The 14,247-nt window shown below is 36.8% G+C and overlaps 1 protein-coding gene across 2 annotated transcripts in view; it reads right to left on the reverse strand.

Annotated features, from left to right (window-relative positions):
* Window positions 1–14,247, reverse strand: part of KIFAP3 (kinesin associated protein 3) — a 167,936-nt gene that overhangs the window by 122,712 nt on the left and 30,977 nt on the right. For both annotated transcript variants that reach the window (XM_004706740.3, XM_045298136.1), the window contains exons 6-8: window positions 6,799–6,898; window positions 5,609–5,733; window positions 3,171–3,269 (exon numbers count right to left, since the gene is read on the reverse strand). In XM_004706740.3, the coding sequence (XP_004706797.1) occupies window positions 3,171–3,269; window positions 5,609–5,733; window positions 6,799–6,898 (324 nt within the window). The remainder of the gene's footprint in view (window positions 1–3,170; window positions 3,270–5,608; window positions 5,734–6,798; window positions 6,899–14,247) is intronic.

The raw sequence follows: 14,247 nt of genomic DNA on the forward strand, positions 1-14,247 counted from the left end.
AAAAAAAAAAGAAATAGATGAACAGCAATAAAAGACAATAATTCCTACCTTTTTAGAGTTTAGAACTTAATAGCAATCACTGGTAATTAAAGGTAGCAAATAAAAAACAAGCAGGCAATGAACAATACATTTCATACATATAGAAAACAAGGTAAGGTACTATTCAATTTCAACGACTAAGGGCTGATGTGTTGAACTGAGCAGTATATGATATATATTATAGCTGGAGCTAAATTTGAGGATACTACAACATTTTCATTCTCAAAATGGATTTTCCGGTACTCACTATAACAGCCATATGAAGTGCAATAATACCTTTGTTGTTCTAGACAAAGTTGAGGTCACTGTCTACTATTTTAAGGAAATTTTAGATAACCGCTTATAAAAATGGTTTGTTTCTTTAACACACTTGCTTGTTTTCTTTTGACAGTGAGAATCATGTAACAGATAACTATTCTTCATTTTGCTTTGACTAATAGGAATCTTCAGAGTTAAATTTTAAAAATTTCTGTCAGAATTATGTGGATTATTGAAGATAACATAAATGTTTGCCTTCCTGTAACTTTAATTTTACTCTAATTTTAGTACTTCATGCATTCTTGTAAGGCAAGAAATTAAACCTCTAACCTTTTATCAAAGGCGTAACTCCATGTACACATTAGCTCGTGGTTATCAGGTTACATTCTGACCCACAACAACCCTACGTACGACAGAACAAAACACCACTCAGTCTGTGCCATCCTGACACTTGTTCTTTTGTTGGAGCCCATTGTTGCAGCCACTGGGTACGTCCATCTTGTCCAGGGCCTGCCTCTTTGTCACTGCCCCTCAACTTCACCAAGCAAGAGGTCCTTCTCCAGGGATTGGTCCCTCCTGATAACATGTCCAAACTATTCTTGCCTCTATGGAGCAGTCTGGCTATATTTCTTTCAAGATAGATTTGTTAGTTCTTTTGGCAGTCTGTGGTACTTTCAATGTTCTTTGCCAGAACCATAACTGAAATGCATCAATTCTTCTTCAGGCTTCTTTATTCAATGTCCGACGTTCACATGCAGATGAGGTGAGTGAAAATACCATACCCAAGGGTCAGATTCATCGTACCCTCAAAGGAAGGGCCTTGCTTTTAAACACTTTAAAGAGGTCCTGTGAAGCAGATTTAGGAACTGCAATGTTTCATTTGATTTCTTTTTTGGATATCAGCAAATACCTAGTAAACTCAACCATCCTAATGCTGTGACCCTTTAATACAGTTCCTCATGTTGTGGTTGACCCCCCAACCATAAAATTATTTTCATTGCCACATAACTGTCATTTTGCGACTGTTATGAATCAGGCGACCCCTGTGGAAGGGTTGTTTGACCCCCAAAGGGGTCGTGACCCACAGTTGAGAACTGCTGCTCTAGGGCATAGAATTAACCGTGGGAGTTTATTTTTTCTTGTTTTTAATTAATCATTTTATTGGGGAGCTCTTACAAATCTTACAACAATCCATCATTCAATTGTACTAAGCACACTTGTACATATGTTGCCATCAACATTTCCAAAACATTTTTTTTTATACTCGAATCCTTGGTATCAGCTCCTCTTTTTTCCCCTTCCTCCCCCACCCTTCCACCCTTGTGAATCCTTGATAAATTATATATTAGCTATTATTTTATGTTTTACACTGTCCATTGTCTCTCTTGACCCACATTTCTGTTATTTGTCCCTCTGTGGGGTGGGCTATATATCCAACCCTGTGATGGGTTCACCTTCCCAAAATGATCAAGGGCAATGTAACCAAGAGGAATTATGGAAACCCAGATGAAGGCTGAACATGATAGTGGGACAAGAGGAAAGTAAATGGAAATAGAGGAAAGAACTAGGAGGCAAAGAGAATCTATAGAGATCTAAATACAGGCATATACATACGTAAATATATTTATATATGATGATGGGGAACTAGATCTTTGTACATATATTTATAGGTTTAGTATTAAGGAAGCAGATGGACATCGGGTCTCAAGTACTCCCTCAATCCAGGAACACTTTGCTCTAATAATCTGGCATTCTGGGATACTCACCTTCCCTACACAATCGCTGAAAACAAAGTGAGTGCATAAGCAAATGTGCTGAAAAAAGCTGATGATGCCCAGTTACCAAAAGATATAACGTCTGGGTCTTAAAGGCTTAAAGATAAACAAGCGGCCATCTAGCTGAGAAGCAATAAAGCCCACATGGAAAAAGCACATCAGCCTGTGTGATCGCGAGGTGTTGATGGGATCAGGTATCAGGGATCAAAGACCCAGAGTAAAAAATCATAATGTGAATGAGAAGGGGAGTGCGAGTGGAAGCCCAAAGCCAATCTGTAGGCAATTGGACATCCCCTTACAGAAGGGTTGTGGGGAGAAGATGGGCCAATCAGGGTGCAGTATAGCACTGATGAAACACACAGCTTTTCCCGGGTTCCTTAATGCTTCCTCCCCCCACCATCATGACCCTAATTCTACCTTACAAACCTGGCTAGACCAGAGAATGTACATGGGTACAGATAAGAGCTGGAAACACAGTGAATACAGGACAGATAAATTCCTCGGGACCAATATTGAGAGTAGCCATACCAGGAGGGTAAGGGAAAGGTGGGGGGGAAAAAGGGGAACTGATCACAATGACCTACCTATAACCCCCTCCCAGGGGGATGGACAACAGACAAGGGAGTAAAGGGAAACATCGGACAGTGAATGAAATGAAAACATAATAATAATTTATAAATTATTAAGGGTTCATGAGGGAGAAGGAAGGGAAAAAATGAGCTGATACTAAGGGCTCAAGTACAAAGTGTTTTGAAAATGATGATAGCAACATATGTAACAAATACACTTGACACAATGGATGGATGTATGGATCGTGATAAGAGTTGTACGAGCCCCCCCAAAATAATTAAAAATACATCTTTTCAGAGTAATTAAGTCATAAGAATATATACATTAGACCTGAAAGGGCTTTGGTAGAAATATATTGGAGTTAAAGTTAAAACACTACAACTTAAGTTAAAGACAAAAAACAATTTACAATTATCAAGATTTATAGAACTTTTAACTATTCTGGTATATTATTTTAATGAGAAAAATAAAACAAAGTAAGCATTTCTAGAGTAATAGTTACATTTCTAATTGTTTAAGAATTCATACCTCTTAAAAGTTGTTCCTGTTTTACCACAAGCCCCTGGTATTTTTTAAATGTTTTTTCATAATCTTTTCTCAAAGTTTGGTTTTCAGGGTCTTCATCAAGTAAATGACATAAGTTAAGGATCTTACGTACTCAATAAAACAAAAAAAGCTTTCTGAAAAGTATTATGACAAATAGCACTATTAAATTTTAAAGGAAATGTTATTTTAAATACTTATTTTAACATATATATGTATATATGTATATGTGTGTATATGTATATATGTATATATATATAATATTCTCTGCCCAATAACTGTGCTAATAGGAGATCTTAGTCTATGTTTCAAGGATTTTTTCTGAGTCCTATTATGTACACGTTTGATCTTCACTGAGAATTTGAATTTCCAGAACATCCAGAAAATATTTCCAGAAATATTTTATGTGTACAAGTCTATCACTTTCAACAAAGTGTCAAACGGATCCATGAATTTTTATCAAGTAAATAACTAGTAAATTACTAGATTCAGCTCAGACAGATGTCCAGAACATTTAAAGGATGCAAATTAGAACTAAAGCTTTTGATCACCCACATTAGACTCCAAGGGAAATATACTAGAATTACAGGTAAACAAATTTTAAAAGTACATTTTAAGGTCTGTAATAATGCTCTGTATTTGCAGAAATAATCAGTTAAACAAAGAACCCTGAGTATGAAGTAAACAATTGATATTCTTACATGTTATTTGCATCCAAGCAGAAGGAAATTTAGACAGTAAAATAGTATTTATTTCAAGAAAAATGGTCAACATTCTGAAAGGTCATTTTTGTATCTCTTCAATTACCATACTGTCTTGATTCTGAGACATACTTCTCCCATATTTAACTACTGCAGAATCAGTGTCTCTTCTAATCCATGAAGTGTCATCACTTAATTGGATGCATTCTTTCTTCTCTTAGTGGTTCAAACATAGTAGTGAAATTTAGAATCCATAGTGTCTGGCAGAAATACAACATGTCCTTAAATATTAGTTCTTGTCAACAATCACAAACATGAAGAAAGCTAAGCAAATTAATGATTGCTAAAACGTTCTAGTAGTGTTTTTCTCCCTTCGTCTCTTATTTAAATAAAGTTTGGTTACATCGAACCATTCAGGAGGCTTGGGACTTCAAGACCCAGCTCAAGTCTCCAAAGTTATTCAGTTATCTTAGTATTTCAGGGCAATAGCAATTTGAATGCAAGATATTTATAGCACACAGAATATTTCTAAATATAGAGATCCTAATTAAGTAAAATTCAAAATTTTGGGTGGGTACATTTTAAAAGTCTTGGGAATTTCAAACTATAATAATAAAAGCCTGAGAGATCCTATACAGAATACTCAGGATTAGTCTACATATCATAGGTGAGATAAAATTCAAATCTTAGTGTCTATAGAGGCCAAAATTAATATAAGAATACTGTCCCCTTTTCCCACTAAATGGAGGTAGGAAATGCAAGGTATTTCATGCAACAGACATTATATTTCCCTCTTCAAAAGATCAATGAATGTTAGGTTCCAAAAAAAGAGTTAGCATGGCTTGTGAATATGGAAAACATGCTATATGCAGACATCTGAGTAAACAAAGGCAGTCAAATTAGGGTAATTATTTATAGAGCCACTATGATAAATGTCTTCAAATATGACAATGTTGAGTTAAAAAAAAAAGTCCTTAATTACATTGCTGCGGTGGAGGGTAGGGCAAAGGAACAGAAGGTACTGAAAAATTGATTTTGTTCACTAAGCAAAAGAACATTATAATAAGTAGAATCTCAAAGCACAAAATGGGCTAAAATTACTAAACAGTTACCGAGAAGAAAATTAATAACCATCTATAATCATCTGCCAGAGATATTATAAAAAAGAGCCCTGTATTGTAAAATACATTCATTTCTAAGATTTATTTTATAGGTTCTATCACTTATTTGGCCTCTCAAATCTGTATTTACTAAGAAAGTATTTTTGTACTAAATAGAAAAACAGAATTTAAAATTAGGTCCATTACCAAACTTACATTCATTCTAAGCAAAGTCATTCCATTACTTAGAGAGAAGTACAAAAGCATCAGTGGTGAGCCAAGTTTTAGATAACTAAAGGATTTCCGAAGGCATATGGTGTAGCCCCTTAGAGACTCACCAATCCAGTTATTCATAACCACTATTACTTGCTCCTAACAACCTCATAAACTAAAGGCAGCTATGAAGACCAAAAAAACCCCACACACACTCCCAAAATTTTATGTCAAGCTGCAGTCATTCTGTTATTTTCAATCTTTATCTTAACCTTTATGCACTAAGCATTGTTTTACATTCAAGTACTCTGAATAGTAAATAAAAACAACAACAAACAAAAAACACCCTATCTTTCCAAAGCTTATAGTAATAGGCAACAAAGGGGCAAATATTATTTTTAAAGGATATCAGCTTTCTTCTTTTTAGAAAGTTCTTCTTGCCAAAGCTCATGTCTTTTTAACTCATGATCAATGATATTCATACACAGAGCTCCAATTTTATAATGGGTGATAAGTCCATGAAACTGAGAAAAGCTTTAAAGAAGAGATGTTAATACATATTAAAAGGAATACATTCTATAAGTTAAGGAGACTTGTTTTGAGTAAACATTAGGACAAGCAATAAATGAATATGCTTATACACAAAGACTTCACAGCATAAGATTACTTTAAAGATAGTTTAACATACTCATTTCATTGAAATCACTTGTTGATTTTTTTGAGAAAGTTAGAATTAGTTTTGCAATTAACTACTTTTTGAGATACTCTAAAAATAAAATTTCAGAATACCAAATTAGCAAAATTAATTGTGCAATACTAGAAAATGATTTTATTTATTGTGTAAAACTGGTGCCAGAAAAAATCAAACAACATATTAGTAATCAGGATTTTCACATATTTCTTCAGCAGTCATTCATTCAGATATTTACTCAATAACTTTATGCTTGGTAATGCTGGCGTAATTTTAAAATAGCAGCAAACTATTAGCTAAGAATTAGCCAGAAATTTCACAATGTCTGAATAAAAAACCTCCTTTTAAATTTTAAAGATATGTTGATAAATAATACATATGGATACATAAGACTATGTGTGTGCACATGTATTTGTACATAAAACAATATAATTTCTGAACTTTCTCTGAGTCAAGATTTATTCTAATTCTTTATATTTTAGTTCATTAATTCAGAGTCCTAAAACCTACCCTAAGAGGTTATTTTTACTACTCACATCCTACAGATGATGAGGAAAGTGAGGTACAGAGAAGTCAAGTAATGTAAACAAGGTCACAAAGTTAATAAATACAGGGCTGGGGTAAAGAAATCCAGATAGCTTATTTCCAGAGTCAGAAACTCTAAACTGTTATACTCACTTCCTGGGTTTGCGTGCAAAGAGGTGTGTGTGTACATGCATGAGTATTTGTAGACTACATGAAAGAACAGAGTGCTGGACAGAGAATGGGAAACACACCATGAATAAGAGTTCAGAGACGGAGCACGAACACAAACAGAAAGCCTAAGAAAATAAGTGATTTACAGCCTGAACTAATGGTATAGAGAAAAAAATAGACTAGGACTTTTACTTAATAATTTTTATACTTACCTAGAAAAGCAAAAAAAGATGTAAATTATATTTGTAGCTAACTCAACACTTTGCTTCCAGTCTTCTCTCAGGACTCTTGCTAATGCACCAAGGGCAGTTTCTAAAGAAAAAAGGAGACGTACAATAAAGACCACTCACCCTACCTCTGGCAGAAAGGATGGTTTGGTTTTAAATGTCTAGTCATTAATAAATAACAAGGTTAGGAACTGGAACAAAAAAGTAGGATGCATTTTTCCAACACAGGAAGCTACTTATAAAATGCAAACAAAATCCCTATTTCAAAATTCTTAATACATCACTTTAAGTTTACAACTACAAAGAGAAAATGTGATTTAGACAAAGTGACATATGTATTGTGAGTGATAAAAAATAATTTCTTGATGTTCCTTTCCATATTTTTCTTTTTTAATAATATATTATTTCATGTATTTGAGATTTGGAAAAAGTTAGGATAAGTTTAACAAATAATGCACATTTTAGCAGGCTGAAATTAACTCCATTAAAATAAATTAACATGAAAATAAAATTTATATGTAGAAAAATAAGTAATATTTCAGTATCGTGCCAACTTATGGAACTGAACATAATTCGTAAATTAGCTTTAGGCTAAGTTAATAAACATCTATGTTACATTTTTTTCTTGACAAAGGTAAAATTAACGAACACACTGATAAGAATTACCATGTCTTAAATAAAAATAAAGTAGTGAGATTGGGTTCAAATTAATATTGCTACAAAATACCTAAGTCTTAAAATAAACAGTGAAAGAAAATATTTTCTTAAAACACAGAAATCATAATCTAGACTCTTTCAATAGGCACTTGGATATTGTTATTTATAAATTATCAGTATTTGTTATGGCAATGAAAAATTCCAGGTTATTTGAGCTGGATAGCTTAACACTCAAATTGCCATCATGATTTTTAATTTTTAGAGAGTTTAACAAAGTAATTCTCAAATAAATATTTTATATATGTACAAGATCAGCAATGTCAATTTTGCAGGGGAAGACAAGCAACTAGGAGAACTTCATAAATTCTAAAGTTTCTGTCAAAACAAACACATAGTAATAACAGTATCAAACAGTATGGTACAGAAATAGCAATCCTCAAATAGATAAATGAGACCAAAATGGAAGAGAAAAACAGATCCAAGTATTTTTGTGTTATGGAAATGATACCTGGCACACAGTAAGTGTTCAAGAATTACCTGTTCAAATAAAGAATGGCAGCTATGGTAAAAGATGTTTCAAATCTTTGCACATTCCACTAACTAGGTTGGAATAACTAGCTATTAAATATGGAAAAAAGAGAACAAAATAGCTATTTCCCACTTTAAAGTAAATTTGAGTCAAGCATTTCCAGAACGTCTGGGTATGAATTTCTAAAACCCACTCTTTGATAAACAGAATAAAATACATTGGTAAAAACTGTAAGAACTAATAACTAAGCAAAAGATTGCAACAATTCAAGAAGTGTTTATTTCAGTAAGAAGGAAAAAAAAAAACGGTAAGAATAGCGACCTTTGTGGCATTTTAACTTTCCTTAATTCCATTCACCTCAGTTCAGCTATAGGATCACAATTGCTCTCTGCGAATAGCAGCCTAACAGCAACTCGTAGAGACCGATCCACTTAGAGATCAGAGAGCAGTCGCCACTTTGGGGCAATCTGGATGCTCCCTGAGAAGTTCCACTCAGTGTGTCCTTGGGGAGTGACAGTGGGGATGGGCATCCTTCTGGGGTTGTGAAATGTTCTCGAGTTAAATAGTGACAATGGTTGTACAACTTTGTGAATGCATGAAAACTACTTCACTGTACAATGAGAAAATGTTAATTAAATGACATCTTAACAAAACTGTTACAAGATTATAAACTTCACTGTAAAACAGAACAAAGAAGTCTTCCTACAAATATGTAAAAAACAAGACTTAAATTTTAATACATGGATATTTAAAATCTCTGCATTATAGAAGATACTATACATAAAAAAGCAACTAATAGACTTAAGTAACTATATCCAAGTGCATGGGAGGAAAATGATTAGAATTCAGAACATGAATTTTTAAGGCATAAAGATCATATACAATCTACTCTTTTGTTTCCCATTTAAAAAAATCATTTTATTAGGGGCTCATACAATTCTTATCACAATCCATACATACAATTGTGTAAAGCACACTTGTACATTCAATGCCTCATCATTCTCAAAATATTTGCTCTCCACTTAAGCCCCTAGCATCAGCTCATTTTTCCTCACTCCCCGCTTCCTCATGAATACTTGATAACTTATAAGTTATTATTGCGTCATATCTAGCACTGTCCAATGTCTCCCTTCACCCACTTTTCTGTTGTCTGTCCTCCAGGGAAGTTGTTATATGTAGATCCTTGTAATCGGTTCCCCCTTTCCAAGCCACCCTCCTGGTACAACCACTCTCACCGCTGGTCCTGAAGGGATCATCTGCCCTGGATTCCCTGTGTTTCCAGTTTCTATCTGTACCAGTGTACATCCTCTGGTCTAGCCAGATTTGTAAGGTAGAATTTGGATCATGATAGTGGATGGGGAAGAAGCATTTAGGAACTAGAGGAAAGTTGTAAGGGGATGTCCAATGGCCTACAAATGGGCTTTGGGGTCTCCAGTCCGTACTCCCCCACTCATTCACAATATGATTTTTTTGTTCTGAGGATGTCTGATACCTGATCCCTTCGACACCTTGTGATCACACAGGCTAGTGTGCTTCCTCCATGTGGGTTTTGTTGTGCATGGCTGCCTGTTTACCTTCTATCTGTACCAGTGTACATCCTCTGGTCTAGACTTTAAGACCCCAGGTGTTATATCTTTTGATAGCCGGGCACCATCAGCTTTCTTCGCCACATTTGCTTATGCACTCATTAGTCTTCAGCGATTGTATCAGGGAGGTGAGCACACAGTGATATGGTTTTTTGTTCTTTGTTGCCTGATAACTGATCCCTTCGGCACCTTGTGATCACACAGGCTGGTGTGCTTCTTCCACGGGGGCTTTGTTGCTTCTGAGCTAGATGGCCGCTTGTTTACTTTCAAGCTTTTAAGACCCCAGATGCTGTATCTTTTGATAGCCGGGCACCATCATCTTTCTTCACATTTGCTTATGCACCCGCTTTGTCTTCAATGATCGCATCGGGAAGGTGAGCATCATAGCATGCCAGCTTAATAGAACAAAGCATTCTTGCACTGAGGGAGTACTTGAGTGGAGGCCCAATGTCCATCTGGTACCTTAACACTAAACCTATACATATATGCACATAGATCTATTTTCCCATCCTCATATATAAATATATTTACATATGTACATGCCTTTATTTAGACCTCTATAAATGCCCTTTGCCCCCTAGCTCTTTCTTCTATTTCCTTTGACTTTCCTCTTGTCCCACTATCATGCTCAGTCTTCATTTGAGTTTCAGTAATTCCTCTTGGTTACATTACCCTTGATCATGCCCTACCAGGCCTCCTATACCCTCCTCATCACTGATTTGGATCACTTGGTGTTCCCTTGTCTCTGGGTTTGTTAACACCACTTCCTTTCCCCCCACCTCCCCTTCTCCCATGTCTCCCTGGAACTGTCGGTCCTGTTGTTTTCTCCTCCAGATTGTTCATCCAGCCCATCTTATTTAGACAGACCTGCGGAGAAATAACATGCACAAAAACAAGACAGGGCAAAACCAAGCAACAAAAGAAAACAAAACAACAACAACAAACCAATGACAAAAAAACAAAACACAACAAGAAAGAAAAGCTTGTAGTTAGTTCAAGGACTGTTTGTTGGCCTTTAGGAGTATTTTCCAGTCGAGTCTGTTGGGGCACCAAGACCTGGCCCCAAGTCTATTTTTGGTATTCCCTGGGAACTTCGTTGCTCTGTTCCCTGAATGTTTTGTTCACACCCTAGTGTTTTGCCTCGGTGTGATGGGATCAGATCGGGCGGAATTCCCACACTGTCTCCAGTGTTGTCCCCTGTAGGGCTATGGGCCAGTGAGAGGTGTCATGTCTCATAGTGGGGCTGGCCATGTGGTCTTCTCTGTGGATTGGCTGCTCTGAGCGGGAATATGGTCCTCAAGGCCTGGGGGGCCAGGATGTGCTCCACTTTCTCTTCCTCCCCCTTCATTTGCTCCCATGTGCTCTGATGAGACATGTTCCTCTGCCAGAGCTGCAGATCCAGTGCTGTCCTCTAAAATAAATTATTCTGGGGGAAGGGGCTGGTGTCCATGTAGTTGGGATTGAGGCCGGCCCCCCAGACCTCTCCACTGGTTCCCTAGTCCATGCCGGCATGTTGCATTCACATCTTGGAGCACTGGGTTGAAGTCTGGTCCCTCTTTCCCTGTGGTGACAATCTACTCTTGTTATTCACTGTAATTATATTCCAATATTTTCCTATGATGAGTGAATTAAAAAATGGACCAGCCTTGTCAGACCTCAGCTGGGAATTTTTTGCCACTTTGCACATGTTATTACTGTTAGGTGCTATTGAGTCAGTTTTGTCTCATAGTGACCTATGTACAACAGAATAAAATACTACCCCATTCTGTGTATCTACACAGCCATGTTTGGCCCTCTATGAAAAATGATGTACCACTTCAGGGACTGGCCCCTTCTGATACCATGCTAGCATACTAGAGACAAAATCTCAACATCCTAGATTCTAAAGAGCATCATGGCCGTACTTGTTCCAAGACATTTATTTCTTCTTATAAGTCCATCGTACATCTGATACTCTTTGCCAACACCCAAATTCAGAGAATCAATTCTTCTTTGGCTTTTCTTAGTCACTGTGCACCTTTTGAAAGCCTATGAAGGGATTGAAAATATTATGGTTTGAAAGGTCAGGTATACCTAAGTCCTCAAAGTGGCATCTTTGTTTATAAAACTTTAAAGAGTTTTTTCCCCCCCAGCATATTTATCAAAATATGCCATTTGATTTCTTGACTACTGCTCCAATATATGATTGTAGATTTAAGCTAAATAAAATCCTTACAACTTCAACTTCTTTTTCCTATTTATTGATCCAGTTGAAAAAGGTTTTGGTTTCTTCATGTGGAGGTGTAGTCCATACTTACTTATTGTCACCAGTAGGTGCTTCAAGTCCTCTTTAATTAACAGGCGGTGAATGAGTGTTCTTCCAATCACGTTGCCGCGCTCTTCTTCCTACACTGCCACTTTTCAAGATGATCTGCTCAGCACACGGAACAAGCATGATAAGGGCTACAAACCTTTCACACACCTTCTCTGATGTAATAAAACAGCATCCCCTTATATGGTCTAATGAATCCCTATGTTGTATGTGTGCGTGTGTGTGTGTATGTGTGGACACACAAATGACCACAAACTGCTATGACTACTTTTAGTGAATTCTTACTGAGTTTGTGGATATGATATTCAGATGACAGTTAAAAAGTATTGCTACAAAATCACAGAAATGTTTATTAACCAAAAATATAAAAACATGAAGCTCTTGTTTCTTGACATATCTTCCATGTTATATCTTACACTTACGAAGGCAACATTTCAACTCTCCTAAGCTCTTCCCTGAAGAATTTAACACTCAGTTTTAACAGTAGTTTTGGCATCTTTTAGGAGCTCATATTGTGTGCCTTTTAAATGTTCCTTGAGTTTTACGGGGAGGGGGGGGAGGGGGGGTAACTGAAAGGGTAATATCTGGGATGTAGGGTGAATGGAGTTAGGTTTCCCAATAAAATTTTTGTAGGACAGCACTTGCTATCAGCTAAAAGTGCGCAGGTACATTGTTGTAATGGAGGGAAAAAAAGCAAGAACATCACTTTCCTATGTTTTATCTCATCAATGTAGCTTTCAATTATCTTAAAGCTTCTTCATAATAAGGCCCAATGCCTATTCTGTGTCCATAAAGATTACTACTTTCACACACAGTCTTTTGAACGGACCTCTCTGCCTTAGAAGAAAGTAGCTCAGCAGATCCCCTTGGAGTCACTGCTTGATTAGGACACACATCTCAGTCTCGTTAGGACCTCTCTGCCTTAGAAGAAAGTAGCTCAGCAGATCCCCTTGGAGTCACTGCTTGATTAGGACACACATCTCAGTCTCGTTCGGACCTCTCTGCCTTAGAAGAAAGTAGCTCAGCAGATCCCCTTGGAGTCACTGCTTGATTAGGACACACATCTCAGTCTCGTTAGGACCTCTCTGCCTTAGAAGAAAGTAGCTCAGCAGATCCCCTTGGAGTCACTGCTTGATTAGGACACACATCTCAGTCTCATTAGAATACCATGAAGGCTTTCTAATGAGACTAAGACGTGTATTAGCGAGACAGTTTGGTGTAGTTGTTGTTAGGCGCCACAGTCATTTCTGACCAATAGCGTCCCTATGCACAATAGAACAAAACGCTGTCTGATCCTGCACCTGCCCATTGTTGCAGCCACACTGTGTCAATCCGTCTCCTTGAGTCTTCCTCTTTCTCACTGCCTCGCTGTTCTACCAAACATGATGTCCTTCTGCAGGGAATGGTGCATCCTGACAACATGTCCAAAACCTGTGAGACGCAGTCTCTTCAATCTTGCTTCTATGGAGCACTCTGACCATATTTCTTTCAAGACAGATAGGCCTGTCTTTTACCAGTCCATGGTACTTTCAAAATTCTTTGCCAGCACCACAAATCAAAAGTATCAGTTCTTCTTAGGCCTTCCAACTTTCCCATGCATATGAGGCAATGGAAAATACCATAGCGTGGGTCAGCCGCACCTTAGTCCTCAAAGTAAAAGCTTTACTTCTCAGTACTTTAAAGGGGTCTTGTGCAACAGATTTACCTAATGCATCTCTTTGGATCTCTTGACTGCTGCTTCCATGAACATTAATTGTGGATCCTATCAAGACAAAATCCTTGCCAACTTCAATCTTTTCTCCATTTTCCATGATAAGTATATGGTCCAGTTGTGAGGAATTTGATCTTCATTACATTGAGTTGTAATCCTTAGTGAAGGCCACAATCCTTGATCTTCCTCAGCAAATGTTTCAAGTCCTCCTCACTTAGACATACACTAATTATAGAGACATATTTAAATACGTTTTGTTTGGAATAAACCTATGTGTAGATGAACTAGAACCCTAGTAGCTAAAAAAGAGGTGGGGGTTTCTTTCTCATGTGATAGAAATAAAATAATAGCTTATTCCATTTTCTTGAAAGACATGTGATCAGATCATCATACTTGAAAATGATTCTATGCTGTTGTTACTGAGCAAAAGATTTTAAAAGCTTCCTATCTCCTTTTCTTTACTACAGAGCACTTCTAATGGAAAAGAAGCAAACACAGGCAGGATATTAAATTCAATCTAAAGGAAGTTATATATTTTTCTGTTTTTCAGTGTATGAAACCCAGAGTTGATGAACCTATAAAGACGGCAAGTAGAATAAGGGTTTCGGTGTGTGTGTGTGTGGGGGGGTGTGTGTGTGTG

The sequence above is a fragment of the Echinops telfairi genome, unplaced genomic scaffold (genome assembly GCF_000313985.2).
Source record: "Echinops telfairi isolate 266 unplaced genomic scaffold, ASM31398v2 ScPeMD7_7424;HRSCAF=8462, whole genome shotgun sequence".
NCBI lineage: Eukaryota > Metazoa > Chordata > Mammalia > Afrosoricida > Tenrecidae > Echinops > Echinops telfairi.